This window comes from Ranitomeya imitator, chromosome 5 (assembly GCF_032444005.1).
Source record: "Ranitomeya imitator isolate aRanImi1 chromosome 5, aRanImi1.pri, whole genome shotgun sequence".
NCBI classification, from domain to species: domain Eukaryota; kingdom Metazoa; phylum Chordata; class Amphibia; order Anura; family Dendrobatidae; genus Ranitomeya; species Ranitomeya imitator.
Window position 1 is genome coordinate 458,941,685 of NC_091286.1, and position 19,320 is coordinate 458,961,004.

At 45.2% G+C, this 19,320-nt stretch overlaps 1 protein-coding gene across 2 annotated transcripts in view; it reads left to right on the forward strand.

Moving 5' to 3' along the window:
- PEX5L (peroxisomal biogenesis factor 5 like) overlaps positions 1-19,320 on the forward strand; it is a 536,497-nt gene that overhangs the window by 507,356 nt on the left and 9,821 nt on the right. For both annotated transcript variants that reach the window (XM_069727261.1, XM_069727262.1), the window contains one exon: positions 1,293-1,450. In XM_069727261.1, coding sequence (XP_069583362.1) covers positions 1,293-1,450 — 158 coding nt within the window. The remainder of the gene's footprint in view (positions 1-1,292; positions 1,451-19,320) is intronic.

Genomic DNA, 19,320 nt, shown 5'->3' on the forward strand with positions numbered 1-19,320 from the left:
GCTCCAGATAAGAGGACATCAGATGGCAGCATTCCTTCACCCTCTCTAGTGATTCTAGAGATTACAAGCAGCAGAGGACAGGGAACGGCCGCTGACAGTGTGAGGGGAGCAGCTCTCAGTCACAGTGGAGCTCACATGTACACTCCACTGTGGGCTGAGGCAAGATGGCGCCGATCTCCTGCCTCTGCTGTGATGTGGAGACAGCCCAGGGGGCGTGGCCACATCAGAGCAGAGAGCAGTTTATAATGTAGCTATGGGGTCGGACGCCGACCGCAGTCTCCTATGTCCAGGGCAGCAGAGTGTAAGTGTCCTGCTGGGACTCTTACACTGCTGCAAAGCAAAATGGCGGCGCCCAGTGGCTGCAAAAATAATTAATAATAAAAAATATATTAAAGTTAAAAAAAATAATTTTGTATTAAAAATAATTGTTTATATAAACAATTATTTTTAATACAAAAACAAAATTGCAGCACCTTCCCTTTAAGAACTGTCCGACCCAGTTTCAAGTACCCCACAACCCTAATGGGTGTTGCACCATCATCTTGTGACTGCAACTTTTGACTGACCGGAAATTAGCGGTAACGGTCACAAGCTCTCAGTGTAAGTCTGCCTCATTCTGCCCACATTCTGGCTCTTATAGACTTACATTAACTTCCGGATCGCTCCAGTAAACAGGTCAAAAACTGGTGGAGACTGACCGGGATTAAATAAAGACAACAGCTAGTATGTATGAGTACATTAGTGGCACCACTCCAATGCTGCAATAGAGAAAGCACTGGAGTGGTGCTTTAAGAAAGGCATGTTGTACTCCAGTCTTAATGACGGCACAACTGGGGTAAAATGCACCTAATTCTTTAAGAGGTACACACCTCTAAATGAAGTATGTGCACCATTCAACTGCCAGAAATGCTACTCCAGTTAGAGACTAGAGTGACATACATTTTGATGATTTTGACAGGAAGGTCTCACTACACCAAAGCTCTACTGACCTTTACGAAGCTGGCTGAGATTGGCTTAAAATTCCAAATTTTTGGAACATTTTTGGGACATTTCAAGGAATTTTATTCAAGAAAACAAAAACACTGTGATGAATTGGGCCCATAGCCTTTAAAAAAAACTGCCATGCTAATGACATCACTTTCTGGCATTCTAAAGAAAGGGCTGATGCAGAAAAGCTGCAGGTTCCAGCAGGAGATACTGTTGTTTTCCTAAAAAGGGCACGATAAAGGATTTTTAAAAATTAATGGAATAGTATGAAATGCTTTATGTGATCAGATTGCTTTTTTTGACAGGACTATTCATTGTGGAACCGTCTAGGCGCAACATTAGCAAATGGAGATCGAAGTGAAGAAGCCGTAGAAGCCTACACAAAAGCACTGGAAATCCAACCAGGCTTCATTAGATCAAGATATAATTTAGGAATAAGCTGCATTAACCTTGGTGCTTACAGGTTAGTAATGCGAAGAGTTACATAAAGTTTGTATATTTCGGTACACCTTTCATGTCACCCAAATTATGTCACCCATCATTTCCTTATCTCTTACTACATTTCTTACTACGTTCTATATAAACAGTGCAGCATGAACTCCTGACCTGATCCCTGTAATAGTGTTCCTGTTTGCCTCTGACTGCCTGCACCCGTTTATGACTTGTTCTGACCTCTGGCCTGTACCCCGACTCCGTCTTACGTCTCACGTTTTGGTTACCACGTTCCCGATAGGTTCTGACGTCTTGCTTGTCCCCGACTATTCTCTGCTCGCCCCTTCTGTACTGCACTGCTATCTCTGTGTATGACCTTGGCTTGTCTCACGTCTCTTTCATTACCTGTGACACCTGTGTTGTTGTTCAGTGTTGCTGCGCTGTGTGTACAACCTCTTTCTCTTAACCAGCACCCCCTGCTGGAGGTTGCTCTATACTGCACTGCAGCAGCACATTACATTATAGCGAAACAGGACATCAGGACATCTGGACTCAGGAAAGACCTCAAAGTCACTGGGAGTGAGGCTTCAGATGCAGAGGGATTCCGGAAACATAATCACAGCAGACAGTTCAGACAGGTTCAGGTACAGGACAGGTACAGAATCAAGGATTCGGGCCTGGATATACCGCCTCCAGGACAGGCGCCAGAAAAGGACAAAACAGGAATCAAGGCATAGACAGGAGAGATCCAGGAACATAAACACACACAGCAAAATTCAGGAGCTTTGTGAGTGTAGCTCAGGCCCTGCCCATAGGGCAGGGGAGCTTTATATATGAGCTGCCCCTCAGCAATTGGCTGGGGACAGCATTTGAAGTACACACCCTAACCTTGATAAAAGCAGGGGAGGTGTGGCCATGCACGCCCTAAGCACACACAGAAAACATTACAGTGCAGGATCTGAGGCTCAGGGCACCTGGCTGAGACTGCATGCACTGAGCCACGTGGAAAGTCATGCACCAGCTGCAAATGACCTCACAACCCACGGGCAGCTTCACAGCAGCAACCAGGGACCGCACATGAGGAAGGTATGCAGCAGGGCAAATACCTAAATGCCCATGTACGACTGTGCAGCAGAGCAGGGAACTGAGAATGCTCCATTAAGGTAACAGCCAGAAGTATCCCAGCTCAAATTAGGGGGAAAAGAGTAAAGGGTTAAAGCAAACATATGCATTGTCATGCCAAAAACTAGAAACAGACAGAATGGCATGACAGGAGGGAGCACCGTTTGACTTTTTCAATGCAGAATTGGCTGGAATTGGGTTCAGATACCATTTCTCGTTTGGAGAGCACCTGATGTGCCTAAACAGTGGAAACCCCCTGACAAGTGACCCCATTTTGGAAACTAGACCACCTATGGAACTTACAGTTAGGGCCAGAAATATTTGGACAGTGACACAAGTTTTGTTATTTTAGCTGTTTACAAAAACATGTTCAGAAATACAATTATATATATAATATGGGCTGAAAGTGCACACTCCCAGCTGCAATATGATAGTTTCCACATCCAAATCGGAGAAAGGGTTTAGGAATCATAGCTCTGTAATGCATAGCGTCCTCTTTTTCAAGGGACCAAAAGTAATTGGACAATGGACTCTAAGGGCTGCAATTAACTCTGAAAGCGTCTCCCTCGTTAACCTGTAAACAATGAAGTAGTTAAAAGGTCAGGGGTGGATTCCAGGTGTGTGGTTTTGCATTTGGAAGCTGTTGCTGTGAGCAGACAACATGCGGTCAAAGGAACTCTCAATTGAGGTGAAGCAGAACATCCTGAGGCTGAAAAAAATGAAAAAAATCCATCAGAGAGATAGCAGACATGCTTGGAGTAGCAAAATCAACAGTTGGTTACATTCTGAGAAAAAAGGAATTGACTGGTGAGCTTGGGAACTCAAAAAGGCCTGGGCGTCCACGGATGACAACAGTGGTGGATGATCACCGCATACTTAGTTTGGTGAAGAAGAACCCGTTCACAACATCAACTGAAGTCCAGAACACTCTCAGTGAAGTAGGTGTATCTGTCTCTAAGTCAACGAGAAAACTCCATGACAGTAAATACAAAGGGTTCACATCTAGATGCAAACCATTCATCAATAACAAAAATAGACAGGCCAGAGTTAAATTTGCAGAAAAACACCTCAAGAAGCCAGCTCAGTTCTGGAAAAGTATTCTATGGACAGATGAGACAAAGATCAACCTGTACCAGAATGATGGGAAGAAAAAAGTTTGGAGAAGAAAGGGAACGGCACATGATCCAAGGCACACCACATCCTCTGTAAAACATGGTGGAGGCAACGTGATGGCATGGGCATGCATGGCTTTCAATGGCACTGGGTCACTTGTGTTTATTGATGACATAAGAGCAGACAAGAGTAGCCGGATGAATTCTGAAGTGTACCGGGATATACTTTCAGCCCAGATTCAGCCAAATGCTGCAAAGTTGATTGGACGGCGCTTCATAGTACAGATGGACAATGACCCCAAGCATACAGCCAAAGCTACCCAGGAGTTCATGAGTGCCAAAAAGTGGAACATTCTGCAATGGCCAAGTCAATCTCCAGATCTAAACCCAATTGAGCATGCATTTCACTTGCTCAAATCCAGACTTAAGATGGAAAGACCCACAAACAAGCAAGACCTGAAGGCTGCGGCTGTAAAGGCCTGGCAAAGCATTAAGAAGGAGGAAACCCAGTGTTTGGTGATGTCCATGGGTTCCAGACTTAAGGCAGTGATTGCCTCCAAAGGATTTGCAACAAAATATTGAAAATAAAAATATTTTGTTTGGGTTATGTTTATTTGTCCAATTACTTTTGACCTCCTAAAATGTGGAGTGTTTGTAAAGAAATGTGTACAATTCCTACATTTTCTATCAGATATTTTTGTTCAACCCTTCAATTAAACGATACAATCTGCACTTGAATTCTGTTGTAGAGGTTTCATTTCAAATCCAATGTGGTGGCATGCAGAGCCCAACTCGCGAAAATTGTGTCACTGTCCAAATATTTCTGGCCCTAACTGTATCTATATATGTGGTTTGCACTTTGAAGCCCCAATTGTTTCACTAAAGTTTATAATATAGAGCCGTGAAAATTAAAAAATCATTTTTTTCCACAAAAATGATCTTTTTGCCCCCAATTTTTTATTTTCCCAAGGGTATCTGGAGAAATTGGACCCCAAAAGTTGTTGTACAATTTGTCCTGAGTACGCTGACACACCATATGTAGGGGGAACCACTGTTTGGGCACATGGCAGAGCTCGGAAGGGAAGGAGCGCCATTTTGGAATGCAGACTTTGATGGAATGGTCTGCGGGTGTCACGTTGCGTTTGCAGAGCCTCTGATGTACCTAAACAGTAGAAACCCCCCACAAGTGACCCCATATTGGAAACTAGACCCCCCAAGGAACTTATCTAGATGTGTTGTGTGAACTTTGAACCCCCAAGTGTTTCACTAAAGTTTATAACGCAGAGCCATGAAAATAAAAAATCTTTTTTTCCACAAAAATTAATTTTTAGCCCCCAGTTTTGTATTTTTCCAAGGGTAACAGGAGAAATTGGACCCAAAAAGTTGTTGTCCAATTTGTCCTGAGTATGCTGATACCCCATATGTGGGAGAAAACTATTGTTTGGGCACATGCTGGGTCTCGGAAGGGAAGAAGTGGTTTTTGGAATGCAGACTTTGATAGAATGGTCTGGGGGCATCGCGTTGCGTTTGCAGAGCACCTGATCTGCCTAAACAGTGGAAACCCCCCAATTCTAACTCCAACCCTAACGCCAACACACCCCTAACCCTAATCACAACCCTAATCATAACCCTAACCACACCCCTATCTCTGACACACCTGTTGTGAATTCTGTTATCGAACTCCCTCCTGTGGTCATGAATGGTACTTTGGCGAGTTCTGTCCATGGACTCCCTCTGGTGGCTGTGAATGGAGCTGCTGGTTCTGAGGTTCCTTCCACAGGTGACCTAGTTTATTCTTTGGCTGGCTGCTCTATTTAACTCCACTCAGATCGTTACTCCATGCCAGCTGTCAATGTTCTTGTACTGGTTCAGTTCGCTCTTGGATCTTTCTGGTGACCTGTCTACTCCAGCAGAAGCTAAGTCCCTGCTAGTTAATTATTTGTTCATTGTTTTCTTGTCCAGCTTGCTATCATGATTTTGCCTTGCTAGCTGGAAGCTCTGGGATGCAGAGTGGCACCTCCGCACCGTGAGTTGGTGCGGGGGTCTTTTTGCACACTCTGCGTGGTCTTTTTGTAGTTTTTTGTGCTGACCGCAAAGATACCTTTTCTATCCTCTGTCTGTTTAGTAAGTCTGGCCTCCTTTGCTGAAACCTGTTTCATTTCTGTGTTTCATCTTAACTCACAGTCAATATATGTGGGGGGCTGCCTTTTCCTTTGGGGAATTTCTCTGAGGCAAGGTAGCCTTTATTTTCTATCTCTAGGGCTAGTTAGCTCTTAGGCTGTGAAGAGGCGTCTAGGCAGAGTTAGGTACGCTCCACGGCTATTTCTAGTGTGTGTGATAGGATAGGGGTTGCGGTCAGCAGAGCTCCCACTTCCCAGAGCTTGTCCTGTGTTAGTTTAACCATCAGGTCATTCCGGGTGCTCCTAACCACCAGGTCCATAACACACACCCCTAACCCAAACGTAAACGTAATCCAAACCCTAACCCCAACTCTAGCCCCAACCCTAACTTTAGCCCCAACCCTAACCCTAATGGGAAAACGGAAATAAATAATTTTTTTTTAATTTATTATTTTTCCCTAACTAAGGCAGGGATAAAGGGGGGTTTGATTTACTTTTATAGCGGGTTTTTATAGCGGATTTTTATGTTTGGCTGGTGTCACACACTAAAAGACGCTTTTTATTGCAATTTGCGTCACCACATTTTGAGAGCTATAATTTTTCCATATTTTGGTCCACAGAGTCATGTGAGGTTTTGTTTTTTGCTTGACGAGTTGACGTTTTTATTGGTACCATTTTCGGGCACATTACTTTTTTATTGCTTTTTATTCTGATTTTTGTTAGGCAGAATGAACAAAAACCAGCAATTCATGAATTTCTTTTGGGGGAGTTTATACTGTTCCACGTTTGGTAAAATTGATAAAGCAGTTTTATTCTTCGGGTCAGTATGATTACAGCGATACCTCATTTATATAATTTTTTTATGTTTTGGCACTTTTATACAATAAAAACTATTTTATATAAAAAATAATTATTTTTGCATTGCTTTATTCTGAGGGCTATAACTTTTTTTTTGCTGATGATGCTGTATGGTGGCTCATTTTTTGCAGGAATAGATGATGTTTTCAGCAGTACCATGTTTATTTATATCCGTCTTTTTGATCGCGTGTTATTCCACTTTTTGTTCGGCGGTATGATGATAAAGCATTGCTTTTTGCCTGTTTTTTTTTTTTTTCAGTGTTCACTGAAGGGGTTAACTAGTGGGACAGAGTTATAGGTCAGGTCGTTACAGACGTGGCGGTACTAAATATGTGTACTTTTGGTTTTTTTATTATTTACATAAAGAAATGTATTTTTTGGAACAATTTTTTTTATTTAGGAATTTTTTAAAAAATATTTTTACACAGTGTAATTTTTTTTTCTTTTACTTTATAACATTGTCCCAGGGTGGGACATCACTATATAGTGTCAGATCGCTAATCTGACACCGTGCACAGCACCGTGTCAGATCAACGATCTGACATGCAGCGCTGGAGGCTTGCCGGCGCCTGCTCTCAGCAGGCGCTCGCAAGCCACCTCCCTGCAGGACCCCTGCAACCATCTTGGACCCAGGCCCTGCAGGGAGGACAATGGAGGAGATGCTCAGAACAATGCGATCACATTGTGTTGTTCCGAGGGTCTCAGGGAAGCACACAGGGACTGCGAGCCCCCACCCTGCGCGATGCTTCCCTATGCCACTGGAACTCTGCAATCATGTTTGATCGCAGTGTTCTGGGGGTTAATGTGCCAGGAGTGGTCCGTTACTGCTCCTGGCACATAGTGCCGGATGTCAGCTGTGATAATCACAATAATAATAATAATAACAATGTGGTTTTGTCTGCATTCTCAGACATTGATGAAAAATTACAAACTCTGTTCTTCTACATTAATAGCACCGAGCCTCTTGGGGATTAGTCTACATGCTCTGAAAAATGTGTTTTAGACTTGTGTAATCATGACATATATTATTTATTTATTTATTATGCTTTTCTTATATAGTGATATCTTATTACTCAGCACTTTACATACATTATCATCGCTGTCCCCGATGGGGCTCACAATCTCAGTTCCCTATCAGTATGTCATTCTAATGTGGGAGGAAACTGGAGAACGCAGAGGAAACCCACGCAAACACGGAGAGAACATACAAACTCCTTGCAGATGTTGTCCTTGGTGAGATTTGAACCCAGGACTCCAGTGCTGCATGGCTGCAGTGCTAACCACTGAGCCACCTCAGCTGGGTTCACATCTAAGAGGGATATAATCATGCCCCCAACAATCAGTTCTTACTGGAAGAACTGTTTACTTAAAACAGATGTCCAATACTTGGACAACACCTTCTCAATTGCTATATAAAATAATAGCCCATACCTCCAGTGTCGATGCTGTTCCAGCAATGATGGTGCTGGCTCTCCTGGGGCTCCCGTGATGTTGTAATGTTATTTGAGTCTTGCAGCCAATTAGCGGCAGCTTCACTCTCACTTTTTTGGATGTCACTGCCATTGTCAGTGATCTGCAGCAGCTCTCACGTCTTTTGGGTGTCAGTTTCACCTCTAGGAAGTGAGAGTGAAGCTGGTGCTAATTGCAGGCAGGATCCGAGTGACAGGACAACATCACGGGAGCCCCAGAAGAGCCAGTGTCATCATCACTGGAACAGCGCTAGCACCAGAGAGGAGTATAGGCTGCTGTTATTTTTTTTGGGGGGTGGTGAATAGGGTTGAGCGACCTTTTTTTTCATTATTATACATTTTTATAGCGCCATTTATTCCATGGCGCTTTACATGTGAATACGGGGCAAATATAGACAAATACATTAAACATGACCTTGACTTTTTTAGAGTGGAGTCGGGTTTCGCAAAACCTGACTATCTCAATAGTCGGGTCGAGTGAAATCGGCCGATTATGACGTAAAGTCGGGATCGACCGAAACACGAAACCCAATGCAAGTCAATGGGGCAGCATAGTCGGCAGTGAGTGGGGGCCAGGAAAACACCTAGAGTGCCCATTTTAATGCCAAAACCATGCATTCTTCTTAATGAAGCTTGTCAATCTCAATTTCCCTTATAATAATAGTTAAAGTAAGGTAAGTATTTAAACTTTGCAAGTGCTGTGATCCTGAGCAAGCAGGGGGGGCCCACTCGTTGGCATTGGCACTGGCACACGGCCCCTCAAAGTACGGCGGTGTGTTTGCGGGGGCGCCTCCCACCGGCAGTGACACTTTTGCGTACTATGAGGGGCCCTGTGCCAGTGACGTCGCCAACAAGTATTCCTCCCCCCACCTGATGAAGGAACCTGCACTTTCATCTGCACCTTCCTCTTTGTCCCCGTGTAAGGTGGTATGGTATGCGGGAAGAGGAACCTGACTTTCAGCAGGGTCACAATCTTGCTGTGTAGCGTGCACGGGGAATGTTGCGTTATGGGTCAATGTACCAGCAGACTCATCTATCACTGGCTGGGCAATGGGCAGGATGAGGAGGAAACACAGATATAGGCCCAAAGAATAAAGTGGTTTAAATGCAGTTCAAAATTGGTAAGAGGACTAACCAGGGGGCATTGCTTTGTGCAGTGGAGGACAACTGTAATGAGAGGCTGACACAGAGAGTAGGCCCAAATCAGTAATTAGTCTAAATGCAGTTCGAAATTGGCAGTAGTAGTAAACAGGCGGCACAGCTTTGTTCAGTGGAGGAGAACAGCAAGGAGCGGCAGACACCAATAGTAGGCCACAACCCAACTAGTAGGCCAAATGCAGTCTAACATTAACAACTACTTAACGAGAGCCTGAAAATGGAATTTCAGGACAGGAAACCAGGAGAACAGCAAGGAGCGGCAGACACTGTTAGTAGGCCCCAACCCAACTAGTAGACCAAATGCAGTTGTTCCATTTAACAACTATTTAACAAGAGCCTCAAGATTGAAGCAATGGAGAGGCAACCTGGGGAACACCTTGGAGTGGAACACACCGTCTCTACACCCCTGACCCAACTTGTAGGCCGCATACAGTGTTGTTTTCAACAACTACTAAACGAGAGCCAGAAGATTGAAGCAATGGAGAGGCAACCTGGAGAACACCTTGGAGCGGCAGACACTGGTAGTAGGCCCCAACCCAAGTACTAGCCCCACTGCAGTTAGATTTACCAAAAAATACTAAACGAGAGCCTGAAGATCAAAGCTCAGAAAAGGCAACCCGGAGAACACCTTGGAGCGGCAGACACTGGTAGTAGGCCCCAACCCAAGTACTAGCCCCACTGCAGTTAGATTTAAAAAAAATACTAAACGAGAGCCTGAAGATCAAAGCTCAGAAAAGGCACCCCGGAGAACACCTTGGAGCGGCAGACACTGGTAGTAGGCCCCAACCCAAGTACTAGCCCCACTGCAGTTAGATTTACCAAAAAATACTAAATGAGAGCCTGAAGATCAAAGCTCAGAAAAGGCAACCCGGAGAACACCTTGGAGCGGCAGACACTGGTAGTAGGCCCCAATCCAAGTACTAGCCCCACTGCAGTTAGATTTAAAAAAAATACTAAACGAGAGCCTGAAGATCAAAGCTCAGAAAAGGCAACCCGGAGAACACCTTGGAGCGGCAGACACTGGTAGTAGGCTTTAAACCCAAAATTTTGGTCAATGGAGTTTATAAAATGTTCCAGGGGTACACAGGCAGCATTGGTGTGGTAAGCGGAGGACAATTTCTATTTGGGACTGCAGACAGACTTAGTAGGCTGTCCCCTGTGGACCATGCATCCACAACATTAACCCAGTGCGCCGTAATGGACATGTAACCTTTCGTGGACATGCCTAGTGGTCCATGCATCTGTTGTCAGGTGCACCTTTCTACTATTAGATAGCCTGAGAGCATGGACAATGCGGATTTTTACATGATGGTGGAGGGCTGGGATGGCTTTTCTCGCAAAAGAAGTGACGACTGGGTAGCTCTTACCGTGGTACAGCGTAGTCCATCTGGGCTTTATAATTATAAATAAAAGAAAAAAAGTAGGCTGTATGCACTTTGAAATAGGTTCCAGGGGTACACGGGCGGCAGTGGACTGGTCACTGGAGGACTAGTGGAAGGAGGGACCGCAGACAGGCTTCGAAGGCCTAACGTAAAAAAAATTGGGCTGTAGGCACTTTATAATTGGTTCCAGGGGTACACGGGCAGCAGTAGACAGGTCAGTGGAGTAGTAGTAGAAAGAAGGGACCGCAGACAGGCTTCGAAGGCCTAACATAATAAAATTGGGCTGTAGGCACTTTCTAATTGGTTCCAGGGGTACACGGGCAGCAGTAGACAGGTCAGTGGAGGCCTAGTGGAAGGAGGGACCGCAGACAGGCTTCGAAGGCTTAACATAAAAAAAATTGGGCTGTAGGCACTTTTAAATTGGTTCCAGGGGTACACGGGCAGCAGTGGTCTGGTCAGTGGAGGAGTAGTAGAAAGAACGGACCGCAGACAGGCTTCGAAGGCCTAACATAAAAAAAATTGGGCTGTAGGCACTTTTAAATTCGTTCCAGGGGTACACGGGCAGCAGTAGACAGGTCAGTGGAGTAGTAGTAGAAAGAAGGGACCGCAGACAGGCTTCGAAGGCCTAACATAAAAAAAATTGGGCTGTAGGCACTTTTAAATTGGTTCCAGGGGTATACGGGCAGCAGTGGTCTGGTCAGTGGAGGAGTAGTAGAAAGAACGGACCGCAGACAGGCTTCGAAGGCCTAACATAAAAAAAAATTGGGCTGTAGGCACTTTTAAATTCGTTCCAGGGGTACACAGGCAGCATTGGTCTGGTCAGTGGAGTAGTAGTAGAAAGAAGGGACCGCAGACAGGCTTCGAAGGCCTAACATAATAAAATTGGGATGTAGGCACTTTATAATTGGTTCCAGGGGTACACGGGCAGCAGTAGACAGGTCAGTGGAGGCCTAGTGGAAGGAGGGACCGCAGACAGGCTTCGAAGGCCTAACATAAAAAAAAATGGGCTGTAGGCACTTTTAAATTCGTTCCAGGGGTACACGGGCAGCAGTAGACAGGTCAGTGGAGGCCTAGTGGAAGGAGGGACCGCAGACAGGCTTCGAAGGCCTAACATAAAAAAAATTGGGCTGTAGGCACTTTCTAATTGGTTCCAGGGGTACACGGGCAGCATTGGTCTGGTCAGTTTAGTAGTAGTAGAAAGAAGGGACCGCAGACAGGCTTCGAAGGCCTAACATAAAAAAAATTGGGCTGTAGGCACTTTTAAATTGGTTCCAGGGGTACACGGGCAGCAGTGGTCTGGTCAGTGGAGGAGTAGTAGAAAAAACGGACCGCAGACAGGCTTCGAAGGCCTAACATAAAAAAAAATTGGGCTGTAGGCACTTTTAAATTCATTCCAGGGGTACACGGGCAGCAGTAGACAGGTCAGTGGAGACCTAGTGGAAGGAGGGACCGCAGACAGGCTTCGAAGGCCTAACATAAAAAAAATTGGGCTGTAGGCACTTTTAAATTCGTTCCAGGGGTACACGGGCAGCAGTAGACAGGTCAGTGGAGACCTAGTGGAAGGAGGGACCGCAGACAGGCTTCGAAGGCCTAACATAAAAAAAATTGGGCTGTAGGCACTTTTAAATTCGTTCCAGGGGTACACGGGCAGCAGTAGACAGGTCAGTGGAGGCCTAGTGGAAGGAGGGACCGCAGACAGGCTTCGAAGGCCTAACATAAAAAAAATTGGGATGTAGGCACTTTATAATTGGTTCCAGGGGTACACGGGCAGCAGTAGACAGGTCAGTGGAGGCCTAGTGGAAGGAGGGACCGCAGACAGGCTTCGAAGGCCTAACATAAAAAAAATTGGGCTGTAGGCACTTTATAATTGGTTCCAGGGGTACACGGGCAGCATTGGTCTGGTCAGTGGAGTAGTAGTAGAAAGAAGGGACCGCAGACAGGCTTCGAAGGCCTAACATAATAAAATTGGGATGTAGGCACTTTATAATTGGTTCCAGGGGTACACGGGCAGCAGTAGACAGGTCAGTGGAGGCCTAGTGGAAGGAGGGACCGCAGACAGGCTTCGAAGGCCTAACATAAAAAAAATTGGGCTGTAGGCACTTTTAAATTTGTTCCAGGGGTACACGGGCAGCAGTAGACAGGTCAGTGGAGGCCTAGTGGAAGGAGGGACCGCAGACAGGCTTCGAAGGCCTAACATAAAAAAAATTGGGCTGTAGGCACTTTCTAATTGGTTCCAGGGGTACATGGGCAGCAGTAGACAGGTCAGTGGAGTAGTAGTAGAAAGAAGGGACCGCAGACAGGCTTCGAAGGCCTAACATAATAAAATTGGGCTGTAGGCAATTTATAATTGGTTCCAGGGGTACACGGGCAGCATTGGTGTTGTCAGCGGAGGCCGATTGTAATGAGTGTCTGCCAGTTAGTAGTCCCAAACAATAAATACATGTTAATCTCTCGCATGACAACAAAACGAAACCACCAAAGGGTGCAATCATTCGGTACTGGGGTGGGCTCCTCTGCGTAGTTTCAGACCTAGTAATTTGGCACAAAGTATTTACTTGGGTAAATATAGGACACTTACGAGATTCGAAAAGTCATTCAGAATAGCCCACAGGCAAGACCTTTTCATAGGAAAGCTAGGTGTCGGCCGGGCAAGGTGGTGCAAAAGATTTCGAAATCCAGTTGTGGTTCATTTTAATGAAGGTTAGATCATCTACATTTTGGGTAGCCAGACGAGTCCTTTTTTCGGTTAATATTAAACCTGCAGCACTGAATACTCTTTCGGATAGGACACTAGCTGCCGGGCAAGCAAGCTCCTGCAATGCATATTCTGCCAATTCTGGCCAGGTGTCTAATTTGGATGCCCAGTAATCAAATGGGAATGATGGTTGAGGGAGAACATCGATAAGGGATGAAAAATAGTTTGTAACCATACTGGACAAATGTTGTCTCCTGTCACTTTGAATTGATGCTGCAGTACCTGTCCTGTCTGCGGTCATAGCAAAATCACTCCACAACCTGGTCAGAAAACCCCTCTGTCCAACGCCACTTCTGATTTCTGCCCCTCTAACACCTCTGGTCTGCTGGCCCCTGCAGCTCGTGTGAGAACGATCATGGGCGCTGTGTGCTGGGAATGCCTTAAGCAAACGGTCAACAAGAGTTGATTGTTTGGTTGCTAATATTAGTTCCAAGTTCTCATGTGGCATTATATTTTGCAATTTGCCTTTATAGCGAGGATCAAGGAGGCAGGCCAACCAGTAATCGTCATCGTTCATCATTTTAGTAATGCGTGTGTCCCTTTTGAGGATACGTAAGGCATAATCCGCCATGTGGGCCAAAGTTCCAGTTGTCAAATCTGCGGTTGTGCTTGGTTGAGGGGCAGTTTCAGGCAAATCTACGTCACTTGTGTCCCTCAAAAAACCCGAACCCGGCCTTGCCACGCCACCAATTTCCAGTGGCCCCGGAAAAGCTTCCTCATTAAAAATATAATCATCCCCATCATCCTCCTCATCCTCTTCCTCCTCTTCGCCCGCTACCTCATCCTGTACACTGCCCTGGCCAGACAATGGCTGACTGTCATCAAGGCTTTCCTCTTCCTCTGCTGCAGACGCCTGATCCTTTATGTGCGTCAAACTTTGCATCAGCAGACGCATTAGGGGATGCTCATGCTTATTATGGTGTTGTCTGCACTAACCAGCCGTGTGCATTCCTCAAAACACTGAAGGACTTGACACATGTCTTGTATCTTCGACCACTGCACACCTGACAACTCCATGTCTGCCATCCTACTGCCTGCCCGTGTATGTGTATCCTCCCACAAAAACATAACAGCCCGCCTCTGTTCGCACAGTCTCTGAAGCATGTGCAGTGTTGAGTTCCACCTTGTTGCAACGTCTATGATTAGGCGATGCTGGGGAAGGTTCAAAGACCGCTGATAGGTCTGCATACGGCTGGAGTGTACGGGCGAACGGCGGATATGTGAGCAAAGTCCACGCACTTTGAGGAGCAGGTCGGATAACCCCGGATAACTTTTCAGGAAGCACTGCACCACCAGGTTTAAGGTGTGAGCTAGGCAAGGAATGTGTTTCAGTTGGGAAAGGGAGATGGCAGCCATGAAATTCCTTCCGTTATCACTCACTACCTTGCCTGCCTCAAGATCTACAGTGCCCAGCCACGACTGCGTTTCTTTCTGCAAGAACTCGGACAGAACTTCCGCGGTGTGTCTGTTGTCGCCCAAACACTTCATAGCCAATACAGCCTGCTGATGCTTGCCAGTAGCTGCCCCATAATGGGAGACCTGGTGTGCAACAGTGGCAGCTGCGGATGGAGTGGTTGTGCGACTGCGGTCTGTGGACGAGCTCTCGCTTCTGCAGGAGGACGAGGAGGAGGAGGAGGGGGTGCGAACGGCTACAGCCAACTGTTTCCTAGACCGTAGGCTAGGCAGAACTGTCCCAAAATTGCTGTCCCCTGTGGACCCTGCATCCACAACATTCACCCAGTGTGCCGTGATGGACACGTAACGTCCCTGGCCATGCCTACTGGTCCATGCATCTGTAGTCAGGTGCACCTTTGTGCTCACAGATTGCCTGAGTGCATGGACGATGCGCTCTTTAACATGCTGGTGGAGGGCTGGGATGGCTTTTCTGGAAAAGAAGTGTCGACTGGGTAGCTCGTAGCGTGGTACAGCGTAGTCCATCAGGGCTTTGAAAGCTTCGCTTTCAACTAACCGGTAGGGCATCATCTCTAACGAGATTAGTCTAGCTATGTGGGCGTTCAAACCCTGTGTACGCGGATGCGAGGCTAAGCACTTCCTTTTTCTATCCATAGTCTCATGTAGGGTGAGCTGGACTGGAGAGCTGGAGATCGTGGAACTAGCGGGGGTGCCGGTGGACATGGCAGACTGAGAGACGGTGGGAGATGGTATTGTTGCCGCCGGTGCTCTAGATGCAGTGTTTCCTACTACGAAACTGGTGATTCCCTGACCCTGACTGCTTTGGCCTGGCAAAGAAACCTGCACAGATACTGCAGGTGGTGCGGAAAATGGTGGCCCTACACTGCCGGAAGGGATGTTGCGTTGATGACTAGCTTCATTGGCCGAGGGTGCTACAACCTTAAGGGACGTTTGGTAGTTAGTCCAGGCTTGCAAATGCATGGTGGTTAAATGTCTATGCATGCAACTTGTATTGAGACTTTTCAGATTCTGACCTCTGCTTAAGGTAGTTGAACATTTTTGACAGATGACTTTGCGCTGATCAATTGGATGTTGTTTAAAAAAATGCCAGACTGCACTCTTTCTAGCATCGGATACCTTTTCAGGAATTGCAGACTGAGCTTTAACCGGATGGCCACGCTATCCTCCAACAGGTTTTGACTTTGCCACGCGTTTTGGCCAGATACGGGCCCGGCAGATGGAACCTGTTGCGATGTTGATGCCTGCTGCGACCCCTCCTCCTCCGCTTCAGAACTACTGCCGCCTGCACCCTGTTCCCCCAATGGCTGCCAATCGGGGTCAACAACTGGGTCATCTATAACCTCCTCTTCTAGCTCGTGCGCAACTCCGTCTGTGTCACCGTGTAAGTCGGTGGTAGAGCGTTTGTGACAGGGCAACATAGTCTCATCAGGGTCTGATTCTGGATCAGTACCCTGCGAGGGCAATGTTGTGGTCTGAGTCAAAGGACCAGCATAGTAGTCTGGCTGTGGCTGTGCATCAGTGCACTCCATGTCAGATTCAACTTGTAATGGGCATGGCCTGTTAACTGCTTCACTTTCTAAGCCAGGGACGGTATGTGTAAAGAGCTCCATGGAGTAACCCGTTGTGTCGCCTGCTGCATCCTTCTCTGTTGTTGTTTTTGCTGAAGAGGACAAGGAAGCGACTTGTCCCTGACCGTGAACATCCACTAACGACGCGCTGCTTTTACATTTACCAGTTTCAAAAGAGGAGGCAAAAGAGCTAGAGGCTGAGTCAGCAAGGTAAGCCAAAACTTGCTCTTGCTGCTCCGGCTTTAAAAGCGGTTTTCCTACTCCCAGAAAAGGGAGCGTTCGAGGCCTTGTGTAGCCAGACGACGAACCTGGCTCCACAGCTCCAGACTTAGGTGCAATATTTTTTTTCCCACGACCACCTGATGCTCCACCACTACCACTACCCACATTACCAGCTGACAATGAACGCCCCTGGCCACGACCTCTTCCATCAGACTTCCTCATTGTTTTAAAAACGTAACCAAACTAACGGTATTTGTTGCTGTCAAACAACTTACACGGTGAGCTATAACTTCAGTATGATTTAGATACCCCTTTACAGGTGGGTGACACCGCAAGGAAAAGCAGGCACAATGTTACACACTCTGTTTTTGGTGGCACCAAATGAGAGAGATGCCACACACGCAGGACTGTCACTCAAGCACAAATGTCAATATTAATCTCCCCCTGTTTGTTTTTATTTTTTCAGGGAGAATTTAGAAACCCCCCCCAAAAAATGATTTTTTCAGGAAGAATTTAGAAAACAAATAAAAAAACAAAACAAAAAGGCTTTCTATGGCCCACTATCTGAGAGAGAGAGATGGCACACCCAGGAGTCAGGACTGGCACACAAGCAGAAAGGCCAATATTAATCTCCCACTGTTTTTTTTTTTTCAGGGAGAATTTAGAAACCCAAAAAAAAATGATTTTTTAAGGAAGAATTTAGAAAACAAATTAAAAAAAGTAATTTTTTTCAGAGAGAATTTAGAAACCAAACAAAAAAACAAAAACAAATAGGCTTTCTATGGCCCACTATCTGGGAGAGAGAGATGGCACACCCAGGAGTCAGGACTGTCACACAAGCAGAAAGGCCAATATTAATCTCCCACTGTTTTTTTTTTATTTTTTCAGGGAGAATTTAGAAAAATAAAAAAAAAAATAAAAAAAAATAGGCTTTCTATGGCACACTATCTGAGAGAGAGAGATGGCACGCTCAGGACTGGCACACAAGCCCAAAGGGCAATATTAATCTCCCACTGTTTTTTTTTTTCAGGGAGAATTTATAAAACCAATGAAAAAAAAATAAATAGGCTTTCTATGGGCCACTATTTGAGAGAGAGATGGCACGCTCAGTACTGGCACACAAGCCCAAAGGGCAATATTAATCTCCCACTGTTTTTTTTTTTTCAGGGAAAATTTATAAAACCAATGAAAAAATAATAAATAGGCTTTCTATGGCCCATTATTTGACAGAGAGATGGCACGCTCAGGACTGGCACACAAGCCCAAAGGGCAATATTAATCTCCCACTGTTTTTTTTTATTTTTTCAGGGAGAATTTAGAAAACAAATAAAAAAAAAAAAAAAAATAGGCTTTCTATGGCACACTATCTGAGAGAGAGAGATGGCACGCTCAGGACTGGCACACAAGCCCAAAGGGCAATATTAATCTCCCACTGTTTTTTTTTTCAGGGAAAATTTATAAAACCAATGAAAAAATAATAAATAGGCTTTCTATGGCCCACTATTTCACAGAGAGATGGCACGCTCAGGACTGGCACACAAGCCCAAAGGGCAATATTAATCTCCCACTGTTTTTATTTTTTTCAGGGAGAATTTATACAACCAATGAAAAAAAAAAAATAGGCTTTCTATGGCCCACTATTTCACAGAGAGATGGCACACTCAGGACTGGCACACAAGCCCAAAGGGCAATATTAATCTCCCACTGTTTTTATTTTTTTCAGGGAGAATTTATACAACCAATGAAAAAAAAATAAATAGGCTTTCTATGGCCCATTATTTGACAGAGAGATGGCACGCTCAGGACTGGCACACAAGCCCAAAGGGCAATATTAATCTCCCACTGTTTTTTTTTTTTAAGGGAGAATTTATAAAACCAATAAAAAAAAAAATAGGCTTTCTATGGCCCACTATTTGACAGAGAGATGGCACGCTCAGGACTGGCACACAAGCCCAAAGGGCAATATTAATCTCCCACTGTTTTTTTTTTTTTAAGGGAGAATTTATAAAACCAATAAAAAAAAAATAGGCTTTCTATGGCCCACTATTTGACAGAGAGATGGCACACTCAGGACTGGCACACAAGCCTAAAGGGCAATATTAATCTCCCACTGTTTTTTTTTTTTCAGGGAGAATTTTTAAAGCCAATAAAAAATAAATAAATAGGCTTTCTATGGCCCACTATTTGACAGAGAGATGGCACGCTCAGGACTGGCACACAAGCCCAAAGGGCAATATTAATCTCCCACTGGTTTTTTTTTTTTCAGGGAGAATTTTTAAAGCCAATAAAAAAAAAATAAATAGGCTTTCTATGGCCCACTGTTTGACAGAGAGATGGCAAGCTCAGGACTGGCACACAAGCCCAAAGGCCAATATTAATCTCCCACTGTTTTTTTTTTTCAGGGAGAATTTAGAAACCCCACAAAAAAAAAAAAACAGAAAAAAAAAATTAGGCTTTCTATGGCCCACTATGTGAGATGGCACACACAGGGATGGCACTCGAGCAGGAATGCCAATCTTAATCTCCCACAGCTTTTTTTTTTAGGGAGAATTAAAAAAAAAAAAAAAACACAGGGACTGTCCTACAATTACTATCTCCCTGCAGTAATCTCAGCCAGGTATGGCAGGCAGCAATAAGGAGTGGACTGCTGCACAAATGAAATAAAAAGTGTGGACAAACAAACAAGATAGCTGTGCAGAAA